At 37.7% G+C, this 24,682-nt stretch overlaps 1 protein-coding gene across 1 annotated transcript in view; it reads right to left on the bottom strand.

The window, feature by feature from the left end:
- MACO1 (macoilin 1) overlaps window positions 1-23,695 on the bottom strand; it is a 31,016-nt gene extending 7,321 nt beyond the window's left edge. The window contains exons 1-5 of the mRNA XM_032789691.2: window positions 23,612-23,695; window positions 20,645-20,823; window positions 17,181-17,679; window positions 2,933-3,091; window positions 1,469-1,651 (exon numbers count right to left, since the gene is read on the bottom strand). Coding sequence (XP_032645582.2) covers window positions 1,469-1,651; window positions 2,933-3,091; window positions 17,181-17,679; window positions 20,645-20,765 — 962 coding nt within the window. The 5' untranslated portion in view covers window positions 20,766-20,823; window positions 23,612-23,695. The remainder of the gene's footprint in view (window positions 1-1,468; window positions 1,652-2,932; window positions 3,092-17,180; window positions 17,680-20,644; window positions 20,824-23,611) is intronic.
- Window positions 23,696-24,682: the final 987 nt, after the last annotated feature.

The following is a 24,682-nucleotide window of genomic DNA, read 5'->3' as shown; positions in this document are numbered from 1 at the left end:
GACAGATCACTACACAACACGTTTTCTGTAGTTTAAGTGAAGATAGAGTAGCCCATGTAATTACAGTCAATTGCTTTGGGAATCACGCTATTCACATTAAACTTTTCTTGGATATTTAACAAGCTAGAGGCCAGCTTCTATTTAGCAAGATAGTTCTTCAAAAAACAAATAGGAGCACAAGTAGAGAACCACTGAACCTCTGACCAATGGTGCTTTCTTGAATGTAAGCCACAATTCCCTTTGTTTTGCTTTTTTTTACCTTCAGGAAAAAAGCAAACTATTTCCCAATTAAATACTCTATTAACATATGCCAAAGGGCAATATGTAAATTACATTTTAAATACAAACCAAAGCTCATGTAAGAGTTATATTAAGATAGTACTCTAAACACCTAAAATATAGTAAGATCAAAATAAGTGAAAACACAGTGGAGTTTACTTAAAATATTTTAATTTTCAGAATCAACTTACAAAAACAAATATTCTTCCTTTCATAAACTATATAAATCCTAACACAAAATATATTCCCTTCAAACAAAGAAAACAGTGATAAGCTAGCAAGTTTGTTATGTTTTGCAACTTAAAGGGGCACCATCAATAAGAAATCTGGTCTATTTAAAAACATCTAAAAAAGTCAGTTTTTACATCCGTCATCCCACATGCCAAGTCCCCTGGCCATCTTCTGTGACATCACATTTTCCTATTTTTAATTATGTATTGCTCTTCCCTTTTGCTGTGTGAAAGGGCCCACAACTGACAGGGCAAACTGTATATTCAGAGGAAACCGTAAAAATGCTCACACACGAATGCTGTTCAATACACCACATAAATAAAACGAATCAATCAGGGAAAATATTTTGCTCTTTAATCTTGCAATTGTAGGAATCTTTGGTCCCAATCTTGCAAGTCGCTCTACATGGGTGGACACCTATGTCTACACAGAGGCTCACTGATCTGCTGTGCAAACCAGTTGCAGGATTGGGGCCTTAGACATTTTTAACTTTAGTCACTGCTGAAAAAAAGCACACAAAGTGAGATCTTTAAGTTGATGGTGTCCCTTTAATGTCTGTCTGACTCTCTAGCAAAGGACAATACCTTGCTTTTGCAAATGGAATAGATAATGATCTAAAGCCTTTTCAGTTTCTACAATCCCCCAAAAAAGGCTTTTAAAGCAAAAAGGTAGGGCAGGTCTACGCTACGAGGCTAAGTCGACCTAAGTTATGCAACTCCAGCTACGTGAATAACGTAGCTGCATTCAACGTACCTTAGGTTGAATTACTGCAGTGTCTACACTGTGCTGGGTTTCTCCCATCGACTTACCTTATGCTTCTCGTTCCAGTGGCGTACCGGAGTCAATGGGAGACCCATCTGCAGTCGATTGAGTGGGTCTTCACTAGACCCACTAAAATCGACTTACTGTGGATCCACGCTGCGGAGACAAGCCCAGAGAATAAAATAAAGGTAAGTACCTGGTAGCAGCAGCAAATGCAACAGCACGTGCAGCAGTTGCTTCTTCCAACTTCTTTCTTTTCTTTTCCTCCATCAACTGTTTTTCTACAAAGGCTCGTGCTTCTTGCTCTGCTTTCAGTTTTTTCTCCAACTGGCTGATGGTTTGCTTGTCTTTTTGTTTCATTTGTACAGCATTATGTAATCTGAGGAGTAACAGGTATATGCTTTTTTAATAACTTCTAACCCTTTTTTATTTTAAAGTGTGAAAAGATTCTTCCAAAGTTTAGGCCACAAATTTGTCTTTCTGGACCTACTGGACAGTGCTCTCCAGATTTCAAATCGTCTTTTAAAAACAATATAGCCCTTTACCAAAATGTAATGAAACAGCACCTGAAGATTCACAAGGGAACACCACAGTACTGAGAATTGTCCCCATGGTCTCTACAGCAGCATACATTGGGCCCTATCTTAGGGGTGCTCTGTGTCTGTTGGCAGATCCTGAGCATCCTAAACTCCTACTGGCAGGAGTGCTGGAATAATTTTTATAGTGGGATGCTGAAAGTGTAAACCGTGTATTTGGTTGTTATTACTACTTCAATAAAAGGGTTGCTGCCGCCAAACTCGTCAATGACAAAATTTCCATTGACTTGAATAGATACATGATTGGACCCAATACCACCAGTACAAAAATCAAGGAAGAAAAAAGTCTGTTTGATTTCATCACCACTGGGACAGGAGGAGGAGCGGATTCTTATTTGATAAATAACGATATCATCTGTATAGAAAAATGTTCAGACTTCTAAGAGGGTACTACAAAAGAGGAAGTAAAATGAGTTGTATGACCTTTAAAGCAATCTCTTAAGACATTTTTGTACATATATTTTCAATGGTGAAAGCAAAATTAAGCTCTTTAATTCTTTAGAAAACTTATGTAACCTATACTGCTTGCAAAGAGCCTGAAATACCCTTTAAGGTGAGGGCAAGAAATGGTCATATGATGGCGAATTTTGAACAGTATAAAAACTTGACTTCTTGGTTGAGCGTGTTTTTTTAAATAAAAACACCAACCCCGCCCCCAACCTTACTTTATGTGAAAGACTATTCTAACATGAGGGGGCACAGCAAAGACGACAGGTTACCAATTTCACTGAGGAAAAAGTTTTGATAGAGAGTTTATAGAGTTTTAGAAATGTGTCACCTTCAACTAGAATTGAAAAGGATTAGACTACATTTGGAAAGCCACATTTCCACTTACTAATAAAATTGCCCTATGATTATTTAATCAGATGCCTTGAAGATAAAAGGGACAAATCCCGCTTGCCTTATTCTGAATCATATATGAACCATGGGACCACCAGTGAGAAAGTAAAGTAAATAGGATTTGCCCCAGTATCCAGGTCAGTATGCTGCCAGTCTTTAATAAAACAAAACATGCTGCATTTGCTCAGGTCATAGTCTATACATTGTTCTGTAGCAAAACATACTTGTTCTGAAGCAGCTCATTTTCTTGTCGGAGCTGTCCAATTTCAGATCGAATTCCCCGCTCCGTGCTAGTCAGAGAACTGATCTGACTACGTAGCTCCTGTTCAGTTTGCCTGCTTGCCTGGAGGTCAGCCTTTAACTTTTTAATATCTTGTTCCAACCTAAGATAAGGAGAAGCATTAAAAAAAAAAAAAAAAAAAAAAAGAAGAATTTCAACTGTAACTCCCCAACCTTCCCAAGGCCCAATTTTTTATATTAAGTTTTTTTACACATTAAAAAAAGGAAAAGGAAAAGAAACACAGTAAACATACCTCCTGATATTCCATTGTGTGTAACCCTTGTCCCGCCATACCCTCTCTTCCCTATCCTTTGTCATCCCCTGCTATTTTATGTGTAATTTAGGTTGCAAGCAAGAATCTGTCAATTTTATTTTCCTATAAACCACCATTGCACACCTATGATACCGAACAAAAATATAAGTATCCTTATTAAGTATAGTCCACATACCACATGACAGGGGTACTGGATGACATTTTTATATTGACAAATACAGAGGACCATGCTCAGGAATTACATCTTCAAAATGCACTGTAATAAATGTACCTATATTTTTTCAAAATAAAACAAATCTCCTTTTCCCTTCCCAAACAGTATAAATATTCATAACTTTTTCAATTTTATATTTATTCTGCAAAAAAAAGTAGCATGTATATTCTAGTTTCCTCATACAAAGTATTGTGACGCTGTAACACAAATCTTATGGAATTATGATTTCTCACAGCAGAACTGAAACATACAAGTTTGAAAAGTGTCAACACTGAGATGTACAAATAAACCAATGTTCAACCTTTTTGCCAAGGTAAGAATTTGCTTTGAAGTTACCAATGGCTCAAACTATGGCATATTAGTACTTTTAATCTAAAAGTTAATTTCTTCTTAAATCATGTAATCTATAGAACCAAAATACAAGATGTATTTAATAAAGGCTTTATACAAAGAATAGGTTCCCATCCTGACTGTTCCATTAGAAAGAGTGCCTGCAATATCTATTTGAAATCTGGTAAAGGATAAAAATACTAATCTGCATTCCAGATAAAAAAATTATTCAGCTTTATATTTTTCTGTGCATGTAATCACTGAAAATACACACAAAGAGAGATATACAAGGGTTGTGAAATCAGAAATTTACTTTTAATCCTTCCTGACCAGAGACGTTCTGCTGTACATTTTACGTTTATAAATAATATTTGATAAGGAATTCCCCGAACTTTAATTAAAGCATTTGAAAAACTAAAAATTGTCTAATAATCACACACATTAGGTTTATATGAATGAAGCATCAGATTATGGATTTATATTTATTCAGATTTTAAAAAAATCCTTTGTGCTTAAGACAATAACATATTGCATAGATAAATAAAAGATCATCTCTTACAAGTGTAAGCATTATATACCAGTTAAGAGGGAGCCAAATATGATTTTTAGTTACACACATGTAATTCCCATGTGCTCAGCAACACATGGCTAGTTTAAAAAAAAACTTTAAACAAGGCCGAACAGTGTATTATAGGCGGTTTCAATAAAAGTTGTGTGCAGAATTAAGGTAGAAAAATCAACAACTGGTAAACGAAAACTGAAGCAAACAGACCCCACTATACAGACTAAAGGTAATAGCAGCCATTTGTTTTCATGTTTTCATTTGAACCCTTTGGGGCATAAGTGTTCAAAAAGCCAGACCTAAGTGCCAATGCAAAATTTACTGGTGGGAAGCATAAGACAAGATTGATTCAAGGTATTAGGAGGCTAATGGGGAATCCTGAAATGTATTCATGGAAAGTTATAAAAAATGTTAAAGGCTGAAACTGAGCCCAAGCGGTCTGCTGGTAAATTAATAACAAATCGCATGCTACAAGAAAGCGTGGGCTCTACCATACAGATGTATTAATTTCAGAGATAATCCATTAAAAGACTCAACCTCCCTGCCTTTTTTTAGATTTACGGAGCTAAATTCCTGGCTGCATTTGGTATTGTACTAAGACAAACTTACTTGTTGATTAAATCAAGCCAATCATAGTTTAATAGCAAAAAACAACACCCCCCCCCCCCGATCCAGATAAACACATGCGCACCCTCCCCCCCAAACCTGTCCTGCCTGCTTACTACCAGCCTATCACAAACCCACAAAGTATTTCAGCATCCTGTACTGGTTTAAACAAACAAACAAAACCCCAAACACACAAACTGAAAGATTGGCCAATTAATGGCTTATTCAGTGCAGGATTGTTATTTAAAGCACATTTAAAGTCAGACTGGACAAACACTACAAAATGGTTTTGTTATATGTGCATTTTCATTAGGTCTAATAATATAATATTAGCTAGTAGACTTGAACTGCAGCATTGGTATTTCACCCTCTTCCTCTGCTGTCCTATGATCAGCTCTTTGGTGAGCTGTGGACTTAACTATCAAAGATGAACAATGTGACGAGCAGGAGACAACAGAGATTAACAGCCTATAGTATATCAACACTTAACTGGTTTTGACAGAAGTTTTATTTTAACCTGAACAGTGGCTGATGGAGTAAGGTATGGGAAGAGATTGTGTATATAATTAATCAAATTCACAGGCTTTACGTTGATAAGTACCCAAAGTAATTCCGTTAGAGCTCTCCAAAGCAAGCAATAATCATGAAAACAATACTTGGACAGGGACTGCTTTAATCTGCATACAAGTATTTTCAGAAACATTTTTTTCATAAATGAAACTCCTCTGCCTAACTTGTTCCAACAAGATGGACTATACTGTCTCCTCTTTTAGGAGTTTGTAATAAGTAGACAATTCTTTTTGTAAGTATCCGAGAGAAAGTGAAAATAAAGCACATAAATCCTGAATAAGGACTCCAAATAGCCACTCCAAATATGATAACTTTAAAGACATTAAGTCATTCCCATTAGTTTCCTAAAACCATATGCACTGAGAATGCCTTGACTGAGTTGTATTAAGTTTTACTGTGTTTACTATGGTTGCTTAGAATGTGAAAACATTCAAAAATAAGCACGCTGCACTGATTACTTAATAAAACCATATTACAAAGTCCCTTCTGTCACTCTCCCTTAATTTGTTAAAGTAGAAAATGCAAACAAGTTAGTTTTAACCAATGAAAAGAGTAAATTAGAAGTGAAATATTTCAAGACTTCCATCCTATTTTCTCAGCTGATTTTTTGATGCTTATACTAAACTAGATTATCTAAATATATTCAGGATTTTTAACTGAGGATGTGAAATGAATAATGCAGACAAATTAATGGTTGGGTACATTTGGGTAAATCCCATTTGGAAAACACTTTAATGATTGGATAATTATTTGAGCAGAAAAAAATTCAGTAAAAATTCTGATCAGCTACCTTCCTCTTTTACTGCTTTGAAATTATTAAGAGGAACAGACCGGTATGCAATACACAGCCTCTAAAAGCAGCAATTATGAACCCTGAAAGAATCTCACTGTCTTTACCTTGTATACACGTGTAAGCAAATTTGTTCATTATACCAGAACAACATTAAGAGTTCATCTTAACCACAACTGTATAAAAATCAGGAAATTCATAGCAAATACTGAAATCCCATCTTTAACAACTCTTGGGCTAGAATAGGGTATACCAGCTCTCCCCGAGAACTGATGATATAGCACTTTATTCAAAGCACTAACATTAAGCTTCACAATGCCCTCGTAAGATGAAGCACTAATCCACCCCATTTTACAGATAGCTTTGTTGTAAAAGGTTAACTGACTTATCCAGTGACACAAATGGAATCAATGTCACAACTGGGATTAGAACTTGGAGTTTTTAAACTTTCTGTTTGGTGCTCAGACTATGCCTTAAATCTGGAATGCTTTCTTAGCTGTGGATTTCTTGGTTTTCGCATGTGCTTTTTGGGGGGTGAAGGGGGGAGGGGAGTATTTCATTCATCAACTATTCCAAATACCCACAGGAGTGCATCTTTAACCTTGATTCTCAGGTAGATAGGACTGGTCTGGTTAAGTGTGAATGAACAAGAGGTTGCAGTACTTTAGTTTTACAGCAACACAGTACTGACATTAGGCCCAATTCCTAAAGCCGTCTATAAATGGAAAGCCCCCTGGCTGCAATGGAAGTTCCACCTTTGGAGAGCTTGCAGGGTTGGGTCCAAACTGAGCTGTAGGCTGCAAGACCAGTACAGAACATATACAAAGTGGACCAAAAAGAAGGGAGGGAGGGAATGTAAACAGATCTGAAGACCTCCTACTTAGATGGTGAGTGTGTCAGTTTTTCAAGCCCCATGACCTTTAATATCTAAAGCTATTAAGTGGAACCTTTCTATTGAAGGAGGTAGAAGTGTCCATCCACAGATAGAACCACATTCATGGACTCTTGTGGAAATGTATTTTTTTTAAATTGGGAGTATGAACCAGAGTTCCACATATACACACCCAAGTCAAGCTCTTACTTCAAACTGGACACAAGGACGGACCCATAAAGCTCTCATCACTTCCTTGTGTTTCAGGAGGAGGATGTTTGTAGCATAACAGCTAATTTCCTGGCTCCAAAAAGGTTAAGTTTTACAAGTGGGCTCCAAAGTCTCAAATACAGTTCCTTTTATCCTGAAGGAGCTTAAAGGTCTTGGGGTAATTCTTCTTGAGATCTGACAGAAGTCTGCCCTTCATTAAGTTATTCATTATCAGCAACCAAGCTGGTGAGCTTAAGCTTCAGAGAAACAACATTTTGACCCAACTCTAGGAGTCCCCATTGCCTAAGAAAGATCTGCAAGGCCCACTGATCTGAACCATAGTCCAATGAACTATGTCCCCGCAGAATAATAATAACAAAGCTGAAGGTACTGCTTGGATTCACTATATTTACAGAATTGAGTTTCTTACTCGGCAAAATTGTTCCCTCTCTCAGCAATCACAAAACCCAGCCTACTCAGAAACCTTACTGCTATGAGAATCTGAAGGAGCCAAGAACTTTTGATCACAAAATCCTTCCATGTGAACACTCAAACCATTAGTGATGTGTCAGTAGATAAGGTTAAATCTTTCACCAGAAGAGTGACCAAATAATTAAATTAGATGACTAACCTTCCCCACTCTTATGGAGTCAAATTAAAATATTTTTATTGTCTTGAGTGCCCACCATCAGCAATTCAAACAGTTTAAACAACTAAGTCATGTAAATTCCATGTAAGCCAATTAGATTATTAAACCCATTTTGCAGTTGGAAAGTTGAAACACAAAGGGTTCAATGATTTGCCAGACATAGCTCATTGAGCCTATGGTATCGTCAGGAATAGAATCTAAGAGTCCTTAACTCTCAGTTCCTGCTCTAACCGAGAGACTTAAAATGCTTCTGAAAAATTGCCTCATTATGTGTTTTTAATGTAATGGATTGCCATGTAATGGAAACCTCCAAGCACAAATTAGGAATTCCAGAAAGCTATGAAGAGTAGTTATTCATGAAACAGAATTATCAATATTGACATTCTGATCAAAGCTTCCAAAGGTCACGGCCACAGACTTGAAACATGGCAGACAAAAATCAGTAATGCAGGAACCTGGAATGGTTAGAACAAAACAGTACAAAAAGGAATGCAAGCTTCTTTAAAGTCAATGGCTGATACAATCCCAGAGGAATTAATCTATTAAAAAAAACTGATTGACAAACTGTTTAAAAAAATCATCTGGCCAACATTTTAAAAAACAGATTTCAATTATCTCCTTTCATTATACTGTATTTTTTTGTAACCTCAGCTCCAGTTTTAAAAACTAAAAAAGTTCTATTAGTACAATTTATCGAGAAAATAAAAACTTGCTATAGCAGTTACGATAGCATCTAAAACGTACAAATTAAAAATCTCATTATAAAGGAAAGTTAATATCTTGTCACAATGTGAGAAAACCACCATACTAAGAAACCTGGAATAATAAAACCAACATCAGTACAAAAGAAAACTTTCATTTTAAAAACTTATCAGTTGAATATTTAGCAACCAGACACCCCCACCCCCAAATATATGCCGTGTTTTCCCTGCATCAACAATGGGCCCATCCATCTTATAAAGTCTAGTCAAACAAACATTTCTAGCTGAGAGATTTTCTCATGGAGAGCCAGTTTATAAAGTTCTTCCCTATGTACAGGGGGAATACAACATTTTCAAGGGAATACAAGATTTTAAAAATTCTCCCTCCGCTACCCCATCCTCAAAATAAAACACATTAGCAAGGTAAACCAGGGCAATAGCAGAGAGGTATTTTTGCTCTTAGAAGTGTGACTTGTCCTCTGTCTCTATTCCCCAAAGTACTTTGTACTATTGTTACAATGATGAATGACCCAATAACGCAGCATTATTTTTCCTACTGCACTAGTTTCTGCTTAGGTCCCCTGCACATTTGTTTCTTATTGTGTTTTCCCAGTAAACCAGGAAATCAACAAGAAAAAAAGAGAGGTACAGAGCACAATTCCTTTTGTTGCTGTACAAGCAGCAAATATTCTTGAAACTTAACAACTTTTAAAATAAGGGCTTAATTGAAGATTGGTTACCACTCTGGGTTCCTTGTCTGAGGCCTGATCCTGCAAGATACAATTTCTTGATTCCACATACTAAAACAAGATTGGATATCTTTCCATACATTTGAAATAAAAGAGGATGATCTGAAAAATAACACTGTTTTAGACAAAGGCTCCTGGATATTTAAACCCATCTAGTGCATAAAATCCCTCCTTGCTTAGTATATTTACTCACTTTACACATTACCAACATCTCCAAGTACCTGGGCATCTTACCCTAATTAACACTATGTAAAAAATAAAGACCATGACAAACTTTGAAATGCTCTTCTAGTTAGTGTTACAAGACTTTTTATTCTGTTCCTTTTCTGGCCTAACCTGTCGTCATAAACATCCGCTGCAATGATGCTATCACTTTAAAACATCCAATGCAATTACGCTAAGTTGAAGTTCCACCACTACAAGTAATACACTGTCATAAGTGGTTTCTTTGAGCATTTTCTATATACCAAAAAGTTCCAGATAGAATTGAGACAGAAACCTTAGCTCTGACTTATCTGTTGTTCTAAACAGAATTGCTCTAAGGGGTCAGCAATTCAAAAGGTTGTGCTGTTTCTGAATAGTCCACGGGCTGCACTGACCCTAAGAAATGGTTTGGCAGAAGGAATGTCAAGGAAGTTATATAAAAGGATCCTAGGAATACCTTTAATAAAAAAACCTCAGCTAGTCAGCCAAGCTAAGATATTACGCATAAAATGTAATTCAAAAGTGAAATTTGCTACCAAACCATCTTTGGACCGTTAAATGGATTTTTTAATTAAACGTTTGAATGCAATATTTATGAACAAATACAAAAACAGATTTTTTAACTGTGTTGTATGTTAGCCAAAAGGTTGAAATTACTATCAAGAATCTGTCAGGTCTCTTGATGTGGAACAGTCTACTAGGATTCATCTTCCCTTCCCAAGTGGTACACGTGCACACACACACGCGCACAAACACACACACCCCCCCAAATACCTGGGAGAAACATCAGAAAGAAAATGTTAAACTTCATCATGGCTTATTCCCTGCTTAACTCTCTGAGACCGACAAATCCGGAGTAAGTGTAAATGATCAAGTATTCAAAATGTTAGGCAAGAATAACCACACTTCAGCATTATACTTTTTATTTAATATAAAAAGATGTGGAAAGAAGTTTCCTCATGCCTTCCCATCTACCTACTCCCCCCCACCCCTACTCTTTTTTGAGTCTGTATGAACTCACACAGATGTCTCCCATTCCCATATTTATCTTCTCAAAGTGTGGAAATGCTGCCGAAGACCCAGACCGTCGCTGGGCCAGGGCTTGTGGGGCATTTCGGGGGCAGGGGGCCCTTCAGTCACTCCGGGTCTTCGGCAACAGCGAAGGGCCCCCCACCGCTGAAATGCCAGCTGAAGACCTGGACTGCTGCCAGGCCAGGGCTCGTGGGGCCCATGAGGGGCCCGGGGCAAGTTGCCCCACTTGCCCCTCCCAGGCGGCCCTGAGTAAAAGCTCCGCTCCAATACTAGTTTGATTAAAGGAGGTCATAAAAAAGAGAGAGGGGAAGAGGCAACGATAGCCCTCTTCCTTTACCTATGGCAGGGGCACTCAAACTGTGAGTCGGGACCCCATTTTAATGGAGTTGCCAAGGCTGGTCTTGGCCCTGGGCCCCAGGAAGTCTGAAGCCCAAGCCCAACCTCCCAGGTCTGAAGCCAAAGCCTGAGTCCCACCACCCAGGGCTAAGGTTACGTACTCCCGCCCAGGGCAGAAGCCCCTGGGCTTCAGCTATGGCCCTCACCCAGGGCAGTGGGGCTCAGTTTTCGACTCCCCCCTACTGTGGTCGTGTAGTAAATTTTGTTGTCAGAAGGGAGTCATGGTGCAATGAAGTTTGAGAACTGCGGACCTATGGCATTGTTAGATGGTTTTTGACCTATTTTATTTACATGTTAGAAGAGTCCACTCCCAAATATAAAAAGACTACAGGACTATGTGGGTCAAATCCCATTTTGGGGGGAGAAACTGTGCCTATTGCAGTAACTTGTAAAAATGGAAGGCATCCAATGTTAGGTGGACAAACACAGTTTTAGGCCAATCACAGGATCCAGACCATCCCTCTGGCTACAACATTTGAACATAGGGGAGTTGAAAGGAAAGGAAGACACAGCTGTAAACAGCTTGTGTGTCAGCCAGCACCTGGCTCCACAAATAGAGCTACCTAACATTCGGATCCCGACTCTACTCCCAGCTATACACTCTTCACCTTATTCCAGATTGAATTACCTCCTTCCATTCCCTGATTTCCGATGCATGTTCCCAGAGCTCCTGAGCCTGTTTATTTTTCTTGCCTGCCTTTGTCCTATTCTACCTCAGTAGGCTTTGAGGATATCCCCTACTGTAACTGATGGGATAAAAGCCTTCTGCATTATGTTAAAGCTACTTCAGACAGGCAGCTGATTGGAAAAAATAGAGTCAGGAGCTCTGGGGACATTACTGTGCTATAAAAAATGGAAAATAACTAGAGCTAAAATACAGAAAAATATATTTACTGTAACAGCTTCAACTTTTGCTCTGAGGGTAACCCCAAGTCTTGCGAGAGCAGGGAGGAAGAAGAGCAGGGTGCGGCTCATGCCCTGCTCCACAAATATTCCCCTATGTACAAATGTAGCCCAATTACTTGGAGAATTCAAAGATATCCACAAGGATAACTAATGCAAGAGTAAGCTGCTTCTCTGCATTCAATACTTCATAAGCCGGAGACAGCACTTCAGTGGATGTCAACACTTTGTCTAGATGCTCTCTTTTGGCATGCAAATAGCCAGCAGCAAGTTGTGATCATTACAAAGAGGCATCTTGCTGTGGGAAAACCCAGCTTTTCTGGTACTTTTGCACTACAGAAGAACAAAAGCTTTAGCTATGATCATGATTTGTACTTGTAACACAGCTGAAATCCAAAAAATGGAAAGAAAACCTGCCTGTCCCCTAGAATGGATAGAGAGATGATACAGGATGCTAAACCAGCTTGCTCTGGTAGTCGTTAGGAAATGATCTGAGTTCATGATGTGTAAAGAAGTACTGATTCAGTGTCTCCATTTGCCTGATGAATATAATGATGTAAAATGAACAGTCTGGATGAAAGCTGCTACAGAAATACAAAAATCTCAAGTGCTTTTACAAACAGAAAACAGGTCTCAACATGCATGAGAGGTTGGGAATATCTCCATTTTACTGATGGAGGCAGAGAGAGATCTGCGTTGCCACTGCCAGGATTAAACCCCCAGAATCCCTCTGCTGTAGCCAGCTGAACCACAATCACTCCCTTTCATTAACCAAAGGAAATGTTAATGGCAACACCCAACGCCACATTTTTAAGAAAAGGGAACAACTCTAACTCCTTATACAGAAACGTACAAGTACTGAAATAGTTAACAGTGAAGCCCACCATGTCTGTAGTCTCATACAATAAGTTTCACACACACAAATTAAAACTGAAAACCTTCCTTATAAGAACAAAATACAACCACCATTTCTGGAAGATAGACATTAGGTTCTACATTTCAGTATTGTATTTGAGCTTTGGCTCACTTATGTACTAAAGTGAATTATTTGAAATCAAGTTGTTTCTTTGGGAACAAGAACTGAAGCATTAACAAATCCATTAGTTATTTTTTGTCAGTGTTCAGAGAACTTAGGGCAAACTGTCTTCACTTAAACAAGGAGAGTTTCACTTCTCTTAATGTGACACTTTCAGTTCCATGTCAACATATGATCTACTTAAACATTATTTTAACTAGATAAAATCTTCCAAATTTATTAACTGCTTTCCCTACATCTTTTTATTAACTTAAGACACCACAGAATAAAAAATATGTCCTGCCTTCAGAGAGGGGTAACAATATTCATAAAAAAATTGAGCTACTAAAAAAAATTACTTGATACTGCCCTTTTAAATATTGTAGCATACTATGTAATATTAACTTAGAAAAAATATTATAGAGTATGTGGTAGTTGTTTTACTCTGAAAAGTAAATCTACAAATGACATTTTAGGGATTCATTTATTGTATCTGAATAACCACCAATAATCTTGATTCAATAGCCACGATAGGGGGAACTTTAACTATATCTAATACTGCTCAGTTAGTTCAGGGCCATATCTGTGAATAAAAAAGAACACAACTTGGCTTGGAGATCCCAGGGTGAGTTTGAAAGTTACGAAAAGCATCTTTTTGTCTGAAAACAGAACAGAGAAGTCACTGAGACAAACTTGGATTCGCACACTGCGTTTTTTTATAGTTGCTTTTTAGAGTAGAGTCGCAATTTAACCATCCAAGTTAGAAGTTCAGTAATTAATGCCACTTAAAGAGGAGAAAACAATGAATAAATAAATACTTTACAATATAGCAACAAGGGCATTGACAAGTGAAAATAAACAGCTTGACTTTAATTTAAATTAAACTCTATCCCTCCACATGGAAATTTTTTTCCAAAACAAATATTTTTTTTTTGTATGTATTTAGTCAGAGACCCAATGTAATGTGTGTCTTTAAACCAGGAGTTGCACATTGATCGTCTAAACAGAAGCAGTAACTGATGCATTGTTCCAGCTATTTACATTAGTAATAAATAATATCAAGCAGCAGCAGACAGGAAATTAGTATTTTAAAATCTAATGTAATCACGACAACTTGACGCAAACTAACATCTGTGGCCCTGTATATAAGAGTCTCCATATATATTTAAGCACACTAAAATCTCTTAAATCTGGTCCCTCATGGACACATAGAACAAAATATTTTCATACATAGGCTGGCAGGCCATACTATAATGTGGAAAATTGGCACCTCCTCTCTTTTCTTGATCCCTATGATCAGTTCATTGGTGAACTGTGACTAGAGTCAGGCAACATTTTTTTCAGCAAATAGTAAATCTCCTCCCCCTCTCCCCCCAAGGCAATTTTGTGGCACTGAAATTATTTGCAAATTTGGGCTGAATTTTGGCCACTCTCTCTCCCCCAAAAAACAACAAATTTCAAAAGCGTCAAAGTGAAATGTTTCAAAACAGTTCAAATCAATATTTGAAATGTTTCATTTGACCCTAGCAAATTTTTTTTCCAGTGTTTTTGTTTCAGCAAGGGGAAAAAATAAATTCTTCACTCAGCTCTAATTCACTGACCAGCTCTCCTTTTTTCCTCAGCGAGAGGAAAAGTTATCTTATTTTGCCTGGACTATATAGGCACAACTTCTACTGATGGCATTGCCGTCTGCATTCCATTAATACAGGACTGAATTTGGTTTCCAGGTAAGGTTAAGCAAGCTAGAAGCTAGCTAGTTCATACAGTTATTCTGCAGATACTATAAGTTAGAATTGATCTGAATATTTCAAGTAAAGAAATGAGAAGAAGCAATAGGAATCGGCAGAAGGTATGCCAATTAGTGAATATAATCATTATCAGAAGTGAAAAGGGAATTTTCACAGAAGTAATTGTATCCACATACAGTGAATCTTCAGAGACAAACTAGAGTCAAAATTCCAATTACCTAAAGGTTCCTGCAGGAAAAGTGAGAGTCTGACTTGCCAATTAAATTACCCAACAAGGACTTGCTGAAGTTAGACCAGTGAGCATGCAACACTACAGAAAAGAAAAAGGAGATGCTAATAGTGAGATGGGGGAAGGGAATGGGTGGAGAGGCAAGGGAGAAGGCATAAAGGTGCTACAGACTTATTCTAACAGGTCTCTATCTCTATTCCATCCCAATTACATGCTGTTTTCTTTCCTTCAAATGGATCTGCAGTGGCACACAGAGCTCGCACAAGGAACTCTGATTTTCTATTTGCTAACAAGTCAACAATAAGATATTTAGATGGACTTCCTACAGAAGCTACACAGAGAGGGTCTTCTGGTACTAATCCTTTACCACAAAGCATTCAGTGTTTGGAGAGGAATCACTTATTACTCTTTTGCCTACTACAGGATACCAGATTTGCTGCTCTCTGCTCGTTTTGGCTTCATTACAACTGACCGTTATCCCAGGTTCAGTGCTTACACATAATATGGAAAGAGTTCACAGCAGGTGTTATCTTTACATTAGGTTTTGGTCTTTTTATTTTTGTTTTATTTTTTAAGGGGAAGAAAGCCTTTGTTGTTCAATAGTAGGATATCACTTTTTACAGATCAACAGCAAACATGGACCTCTTGCATTTTTTTTTCCTAGAAGTGTTCTGATAAACAGTGCAACAGAAGTAATGGATATGTCTGCAAATATAGCAACAACATGACTCAGCTATGGCTGATATCAAATAGGCAGTGTGTGTAGCAGTGGGACCCCACTGTAGCAGTTCACTTTTTTTAACTTTCACTTTTTCCATTATATTTTACAGCAGCGATTCCTGAACTGTGCTTCATGGATCACCAGTGGTTTGCAAGGCACTTGCTGTCTTTCCTTGTTCCAGCTGTTAAATAGCACTAAACTAAAAATACATCAAATGCTCTCCTAATATTCCTTTTTCATGTTGACAACTGCCAGAGAGATGTTATTCGACTCCAAATCAGAGGTAAGAAACACAAATATAACAGACTATCCATGAGACAATTACTGTATTCAAATACACCTCATGCTATGAAAGTCTGAGAACCCTTGTAGTATGGTTAGACTCAGTTATTTCCCCAGATTGTCAGTCAGGTGGGTGGAAACAGGAATCATCAGTGAGAACATACACACGGGCAAAACACAACTTTGGTTCTGTTATTAACTTGTATCACTGTGTAGTAAAATAGAATCTTTGATCAAAGACAGCATTATGCCATTTACCATGCACATTCCTGAAAGGTACACACAAGTACTCCACTAGAAAATACCACCACCAGGCTGCACAATGTTAACTGCTGAAAAGCTATTTTTCCCCTTTGGGGCAGGAATTTGAGAGGTTCACGTTCATTTTCTATGAGAAGTTGGAAACTTCCCATTTCTACCTCAACTGACAGCACTGTAAGTACCCAACAGCTTTCCATCTTTATTTAGCACTCAGATTAGCAACCATAAGGACATGTAACTTTTCAAATCATTATAGTCCATAACACAGTGAAATTAAATATCTGTGTCCTATATCCAGACCAGCAAGGTAAAACAGACTTACAGGTGGAGTGTGAATATATTCCTTCGATAATGTAGCAGCTCATGACTTGCATTCATACCTGTGAACTGAAGATTTTTTTTTTTTTTTAAAGCAAGCATTTCTAATATTAGACTTTCAAGTACCATGGCACCCTTTTTACATGGAGAAGTAAAAGACATATGGGGCAGAACTTGATTAAAGTGTTCAATAAATTTGTAATGTTACTTTGTACTTCTATAGTGCCTTTAATCAAAGAATTGTTAAAACACTTTATTATGCCTCACAACAACCCTGTGAGGTAGGTAAGGATACCCATTTTACAGATGGATGAACTGAGGTATGGCACGGTAAAGTGATTTGCTTATGCTCACACAGGAAATCAATAGCAGAGTTAGCAACAGAAACAAGATACCCACCTCCCAGTCAATTTTTTCCTAATCACTAGGCCATGTTGCCTTTCTAAGAAAGCCATAAATTGGTTTGTTAATGGTTTTCTAAAAAAGGGATTCCTAATCTACTGGAAAACAAGCATGATGAGAGAAAGTTTGTTACGCAATGAACATATCAAACTTACCTTACCAGTGCATCTGGTTTGCTTAGCTGGTTATTAGGAATACAGTTTTCCATTAAGTCCTTGTGTGTGCTTGGGCTCTTGCTAGTGCATTTCTGTTTTTTCTCATTTTTAGTAGATGAGGAAGGGATGCTCCCATTAGTTGCACTGTGACTGCGAGGTGAGGAGTTCACAACTCCACTGGCATTTTTGTAATTTTTGGATGAGGCAGTGCATGAGTCCTCTTTTAAGAGATTTTCTGTACTTCCAACAAGATCATTATTTAATCTTTTACTATTGATATGGTTTTCCATATATTCAATTTCTTGTATTTTAGAGTCTACTGGTTGTAAAATATTGTTATTTATTCCAAGGTTGTGTTTTTTGGCATCCTTGTCCTTTTCTTTCCCCTTTTCCCTATATTCTAGCTCCGGCAATGTTGTGGATAATTTTTTATTGGCTGGAATGCCTCCATTGTGTTGCAAAAGTACTGAGGAATCCATATCAGATAATCCTTTGGCTGCTGCAATAGCAAGAGACCGAGATTATTAAATCAGTCTGTTCTGTGGCTTTAAGAAACTGGGTATCTATTTTTTTAAATAAATAAATCACTAAGTAAATGGCAAAGCATTTTAGTGACAACCACCATCAAGGTTATATTTAGGAAAAAACATATCAAATACACTTAGATATTAAAAGACTAATTTTAACAAACTCACTAATTTTTGGGTACAGATACAATTCTGTAAGAATAAGTTCAGTTGTAGATACTTACTCTAAAGGGTAAAGAATAAATACTACTAACTGAGCAGATTATAAAAGTTGCTAATAAATTGATGAAAGTTAAGAGGCTATATTTAGAGAGACAATTAACTTGAAACCTAATCAATTTTAAGAGACCTGTGGGACATAAAACTACAGTACTTTTAATTCCTCTGCCTTTAAGTCCCCTCCAACCCCTGCAACTTTGTGTGGTTTTACAAAATTTTTATAATTTTAAAGCATTTCTGTCCTTTGTTACTGTGTGAAAGACCTACACAATCAACAAGGGAAACTGCGAAACTGACTACACACAAAGTGCTGTCAAAACCACAAAGATTTTCCCCCAATTTTACTAGTTACTGTACTTGTGATGATGCCAGGTAAAAAAAAAAAAAAAAAGTCAGACAGGAGTCTGAAAGTTAATAGACTTGCTTTTAAAAAAAGGACAAGATTTTAATCTTTATCTAGGAAAAGGGGGATTTTACCAACATATCTTCAGAATATGAAATGTTTACAGATCTCCAGCGCTTTAAGATGAACGTTCATGATCATATCCAAGTCTAACATTCCCAGTAAGTATACTGGTCTAACTGATCTCCATTTTAATATGGCAGTTAGACAGCCCAGGAAGTGTATTTCGGCATGATAGTTATTCTTGGTGGTTAGAAACTCTGTTCTACTTCATACCCAATATCAGCAGCAGAGTCAGGCAGTGGATACTCACTAATGTAATACATCTTCTGTACATAAAGCTTCTAGACCAATATACAAAACACAAAATAAAAAGGTGAAACTTCACGTGAAAGCTTTCTTAAAAAAAATTGTTATAAAATTTTTTTTTCCATTTTGTAAAATTAGTTTCACAATGTTTTTGGTAAAGGTTAGGGCCCTACGAAATTCATGGCCATGAAAAACATATCATGGACCATGAAATCTGGCCTTTGGTATGCTTTTACCCTATACTATACAGATTTACAGGGGGACACGTGTTTCTTAAAACTGGGGGTCCTGACCCAAAAGGGAGTTGTAGAGGGGTTGCAACGATATATTGGGGTGGTGGATCACAGTATTGCCACACTTACTTCTGTGCTGCCTTCAGAGCTGGGTGGCTGGAGAGTGGCAGCTGCTGGCCAGGCACTCAGCTCTGAAGGCAGAGCTGCCGCCAGCAGCAGTGCTGAAGTAAGCGTAGAGGTACTGCAAACCCCCCTACAATAACCTTCCGACCCCTCCCCAACTTCTTTTTCGGTCAAGACCCTTACAATTACAACACCATGAATTTTCAGATTTAGATAGCTGAAATCACAGGATTTAAAAAATTATAAATTTTATAACCATGAAATTGACCAAAATGGACTGTGAATTTGGTACATTTCACCTGGTGTTTTGTCATAAACATTTATGTTTAAAAACTTAATAAAAAAGTAACTAACTGTTGCCATTGTAAGGTTATTCTCAGCAAGCTAATCTGAGAGGAAAGGCCAACTTTTAAACTTCTACATTTACCAGAACAGAAAAGACAAGGTATATGAGAAATATTATTTAACTATTTCTAAAATTGAGATCCCTTTTTTTCTCTACAAGGCAAGATGCAAGTGTTTTAAATAAACACAGAAAGACTTTGCTAATTCTGATTAATATCAGAGAGGCCTGTTTAAAAAAAAAACCTCTCTCTTTGGGGAATTAGCAATTAAATTAAAAGAGCAAGGATAATTATTACAACATGTACTTTATTTCACCATTTTTTCAATTGTAATTAACAGCTCTTCATATTGTACTAGTACTTCTTTATAGTCTAGTTGGTAAAAATAATGAAATCTGAGTGTAACACTCATTACAGCATATTGTTATTAAATCTGAATGGGAAGAGTCTGGGATTTTTGGTGTGAATTATAGAAACTACGTGGATCAGCGAAGGTCTGCTGTAGCATGCACAATATAATAGAAAGAGAGCCTGAGACATGAGGGGCCTAACGCCCAAACTAAAATCAGGCCCTGCTGATACAAAGCAGAGTCAGTCTATGGGCAAAAGTCAGGCCCTATTACAAAACAAATGCCCGCTTGCAGGTTCACTGTCCAGTATATAAACTTGGCAAGAACATGCTAGTGTTGCAAAAACACAGACACTTGTAACAGGTACTAGGCATTATGTATTCACATAAGCAGATTCCAGAAGGGTTATACCAGAACACCCCGATACGAAGTTATGGTATAAACACACTGCCCAAAGTTGGTACAGGGACACACTGACCCCTCCTAGATAAGGTCAGGAAGACAGGGTAATGGATGGAGATGTTTTGATCAAACCAGCAGGTATAAGGTATAGGATGGTAACTAACCATGTCAGAGGGGTAATGCATAACTTGTTTGTATCAGTGTATAAAGGAGGAGTAAGCAGGACGAGTGTCTGTTTCTGGCCGGGAGCACGGGAAGTCCCACCACTCACTGAGCTGATCCATCGTCACAGACATACATGTATTAAGTACAAGTAGCACACAGGGGATTAATACTGTGCTTTGTTGGCAATAAACCTGGCCAAGTGCCTTCGCCACTAAACTGAGTCCGTGGTCTTCTTGGGAAGTTAGCCCGTACAGCAGGCTTTGATCTATCTGGCCGAGCCAGTGCAACATACAGAGCGCACACACACGCAGCCAACAACTGACAACACACAGTATTTCTTTTAATTACTGATGGTGGCAGCAAAATACTATGTAGTCAGTATAACCTACCTTCCTCTGCCTCTCTCTCTTGCCTTTGTAGCATCTGTTGCTCTGGGGGTAGAGCTTGCTGGAGAAGCTGCATGTAAAATTCATTCTCTTTCTGCACTTCTTTTTGTTTTCTTAATCGCATTTTGTAGCTGACATAACTTTTGAAGCCAAAGCCCAAAGTCACAACAGGATAGCCAATACTGGAAAGAAGACCATATTACCGAGTTAATAAGATGTACAGCACGCTATAAATATATCTGGATTACACCTGTTACAAAAGACAATCTACAGTGGTAAAAGGTCTTTTGTCATACTGATATTCAGCATTAAAGATGTAATGACTTGTTTATTTTGGTACGCAAAGACAGCTTTTAGACAACTCTCAGACAGGGCAACATACATCACTTAAGGAGATAAGAGACACAACATAGTCTAGAGGACTGAGCCTGAGGCTATGAGCCAGGAACTTCAGATTTCTAAACCTAGCTCTCCACTTATTTTATATATGGGCTTTGGCACATTATTTCATGCTTCAGTGCACATATTGGTAAACTGGAGTTACTACTACTTACATATCCTTGGAGTAAAGCATGTAAGACCTAAATATTGTTATTAGCTAACAGGAATTTGAGAAATACAGAATGCTAGCAGATCATGCCATTAACTGTGCTAACAAGGACATTTAACCAGTGGGAAATTGTCCATTGGTGTAAGTATATGCCAAAGCTGTTTATTTTAATTTGAGAATGGAAAGAAGTCTCATCCACTAGCAAAAAAAGGAACCTGCTAGCAAATAAAACCATATTAAATTGATTTAGGGTAATACTCTGCGAAAGAGGTCTTGAAGAATGTGTAGAAGTCCATATCTATAGCTCTGCTTCCAAAAAGTACAACTCTGCTGATCAAAGCTGATAAACTAGATTCATACAAAGTTTTATATTTATAGGATTTCTAACATTTGTTTTAGGTTTCCCATCACTTTCTTTATCCCACTATAAGTACTTAACAGACCCTGAAATACAGCTACCAGCAATGATCAGTGCCATATGACTTTCTAGAATTAAACATACATTCACTAGGAACTCAGCTTTTTACATGCTTCAGGTGTCCTAGATCAGAAACAAATTCAGTTGCAGCAGGTGACTATTAACCATTATACAATATTTTTATTTTCTGCTTAGTAATGACACACTATGTAAATAAATTTGAGTTGCAAACATACTGCCAGAATGCAATGATTATTTGCATAGGTATCTGATGTTATCTTTGCTAATGTTTCTTTTGTGATACTGTGTAAAGCTACCTGTAGCTACAATTCTAAAACTCTGATGACAAACTGGAATGTTTCAATCCAATTCACAAGGCAAAAAAACCTCTCAAGAGCTTCTGTAACCCAGCAGCCTTGGAAGCTCCCTAAAAGTGTGTATGTGGAGGGGAGGGCTCACCAGCACCTGAATCATGGCCCTCGCCCCAGTGCTGCCCCTTCTTTCTGAGGCCCCAGCCTCCCATGCTGCCCTTTTCTCCCAAGGTCCTGCTCCCTGCCCCTTCCCCCAGGCGCTGCCCACTGCTTGCTCCTCTCTGCCCCCTACCCCCTGTTGCTCACCCTTATGGCTGATAAAAACTGATAGGACCATGGCCCTCCCACTCCAGCACTCCCAGAATTTATTGCATAGTGTGGACAATATACAATATAATATATGGAGATATAACTATCTCATAGAACTGGAAGGGATCCCGAAAGGTCATCAAGTCCAGCCCCCTGCCTTCACTAGCAGGACCAAGTACTGATTTTGCCCCAGATCCTTAAGTGGCCCCCGCAAGGACTGAACTCACAACCCTGGGTTTAGCAGGGCAATGCTCAAACCACTAAGCTATCCCTCCTGCCAAGTTAGGGATTGTCTACATGGGGACACTCAGGAAAATTAATCCAAATTAACTAAAGGTGTGAATTTAAAGTAGATTAAGCTGCATATAATCCGTGTGTGGAAACTCATTCCGAATTAAAGAGGCCTTAATTTGGCTTAATTTAAATTTACTTCCTTGTTCCTGGAAGAGGTTGAAGACCTTATTTGTGCAAAAAGATACTTCAGGATATTCACAAAGGAGAAAAACGTAATAATTAACCAAGTACCACCAATAAACTTTTGCCCACATTAAGCTAAAATTTGTGTACAATTTTTTCCAATATGCTCTCTCTCTCTAAATAAGAATATTGTACGTTTATAAAAAAGTTTCAAGAAATGGTATAAATCTCTTTGTAATATTGTAATTCTCTCCATCTCACAAGCAAATGGTCTGCAAACGTGTTGGTTGAACCTGGATAAAGTTTCATCTCACTTTATGTCTAGAATATTCAAACGACAGCTAACGGTGATAAATTTTTTTACCATGAATTTGTATAATGCCATCAAGTTTACTAATAAGAGAAGGATCTTCTGGTGCTCTCTCCCCTCCCTTTCTTTTCTCACCTGAGCACACCTACTGGATTGGGCCCCATAGACAAGTTAGACAGCCAAATGCCTGTCTTTCCTTGGTTCATGCACTGCACTGAGGCTTAGGCATCTTGATGCTTGGAGCAGGGGGCTGCAGTCCACATACTGAGAGGCAGAAACATAGAGGCCTAGGGAAATTTTATTGAAAAAAAAAAATAGGGGCTGAGCAAGTTTAGGTGCCTACAAGGTTCAGTGGCAACTGAGCAGGGTCTTTGTGAATCCCAGTGGGACCTGATTCTCAGATTCAGGTGCCTGAAGTGGCAGTTAGGTGTTTAAGTCCTAGAGTGAATCCATTCCTCTGTTTATTTCTTGCATCTTCTTATTCTCTATTTTCATTTCCCTTTATGTCATCTATATTTCATTTTTGTGTCTTTAATGTCATTGACAGTTTTTTCCTCTCAATGGTAATTTTTGCTGTAACATTTAACTGGTTTTATTAATATTGTGCTGTTATATAAAAATTCAATACAAATAAGAGAAGGGATGGAACACTTACCAGTGTGCAGCAAAAGGACGACAAAGGTCTACATGAAAGTTTTTGAGATCTTTAAATCTAATTGCTGCTTCGATATAAACAAAAAGTATCCAAAGCGATACTGTTGGCAAACACACCCCCCTCTCTATGGAGAAAAGACACACACAAGTATCAGCAATACATTAAAGGCATCAAGTACTTTTAAGTTATTCTTTTTGAAGACTCAAATAAAAGGAAGTTAGTCAAGTCAGATGTAAATATGGAATTAAACAAAGACTAGCTCTTGCAAAACAAAAAAAAAACTAAAGATGTTTTAATTAAGAGTTTAGCTCTAAAGCTCTGCTTTTATCATCTAGACTCAAATGCTAGGTATCTCAGAAAAATAAAACAGAAAGACATATCTGAGGAGATACCTTTGCCCAAACTCCTACAATATGGGAGAGTCCAGGTGAGAGAAACTGCAGAACTTTGGGGCCATGTTACAGTTTATGATCTTTGTATCAAGGAAAGGTTATTAAATTAGACTGAACTAGTAATACCCATTTAGGTACCTCTTTGTACCTGATATGAATATGGCTAAAATAATACATGTGAGCAAATTTGATAGCTGAGAAGATATGAGTGGGTAAGCGGAACACTTGTTACCCAACAGACTAAGCTCCTTCCCCAAATGCAGGCAACAGACTCTTTGACACACATTTTAAACTAGCTGAGCATTTGGGAGCCCATGCTGACTTTTTTCTGCACTATTCTCATACTCTTCATTAGTGAAATTAGGAGTCATACAACGTGAGGGAGATAACATTTACAAGTGGCCAGTTCTGTTTTTCTACTGTCCAAGGAAAGTTATGTCAACTTGTTCTATTTGGTGTTTTTCTTAAAGCCCCAACTTTTTGAGGTATGTGATTAGGTGAGAATCTCCACTTTCACTAAAAAAAGAGAGAGTTTCTAGCCCTCGTGGTTGTAGAGAAAATTTTGAAAACATAACCTGAGTGCATCCTAAAGGATTAGAAGCCAAATAACCCCTCCCTCTCCCAAAATGTATTTTTTAAAATATTCTTAGGATTTTTAAACCAATCATGATTTTTTGCA

Source organism: Chelonoidis abingdonii, chromosome 25 (genome assembly GCF_003597395.2).
Source record: "Chelonoidis abingdonii isolate Lonesome George chromosome 25, CheloAbing_2.0, whole genome shotgun sequence".
Taxonomy (NCBI): Eukaryota; Metazoa; Chordata; order Testudines; family Testudinidae; genus Chelonoidis; species Chelonoidis abingdonii.
This window is presented reverse-complemented; position numbering and strand designations above follow the sequence as displayed.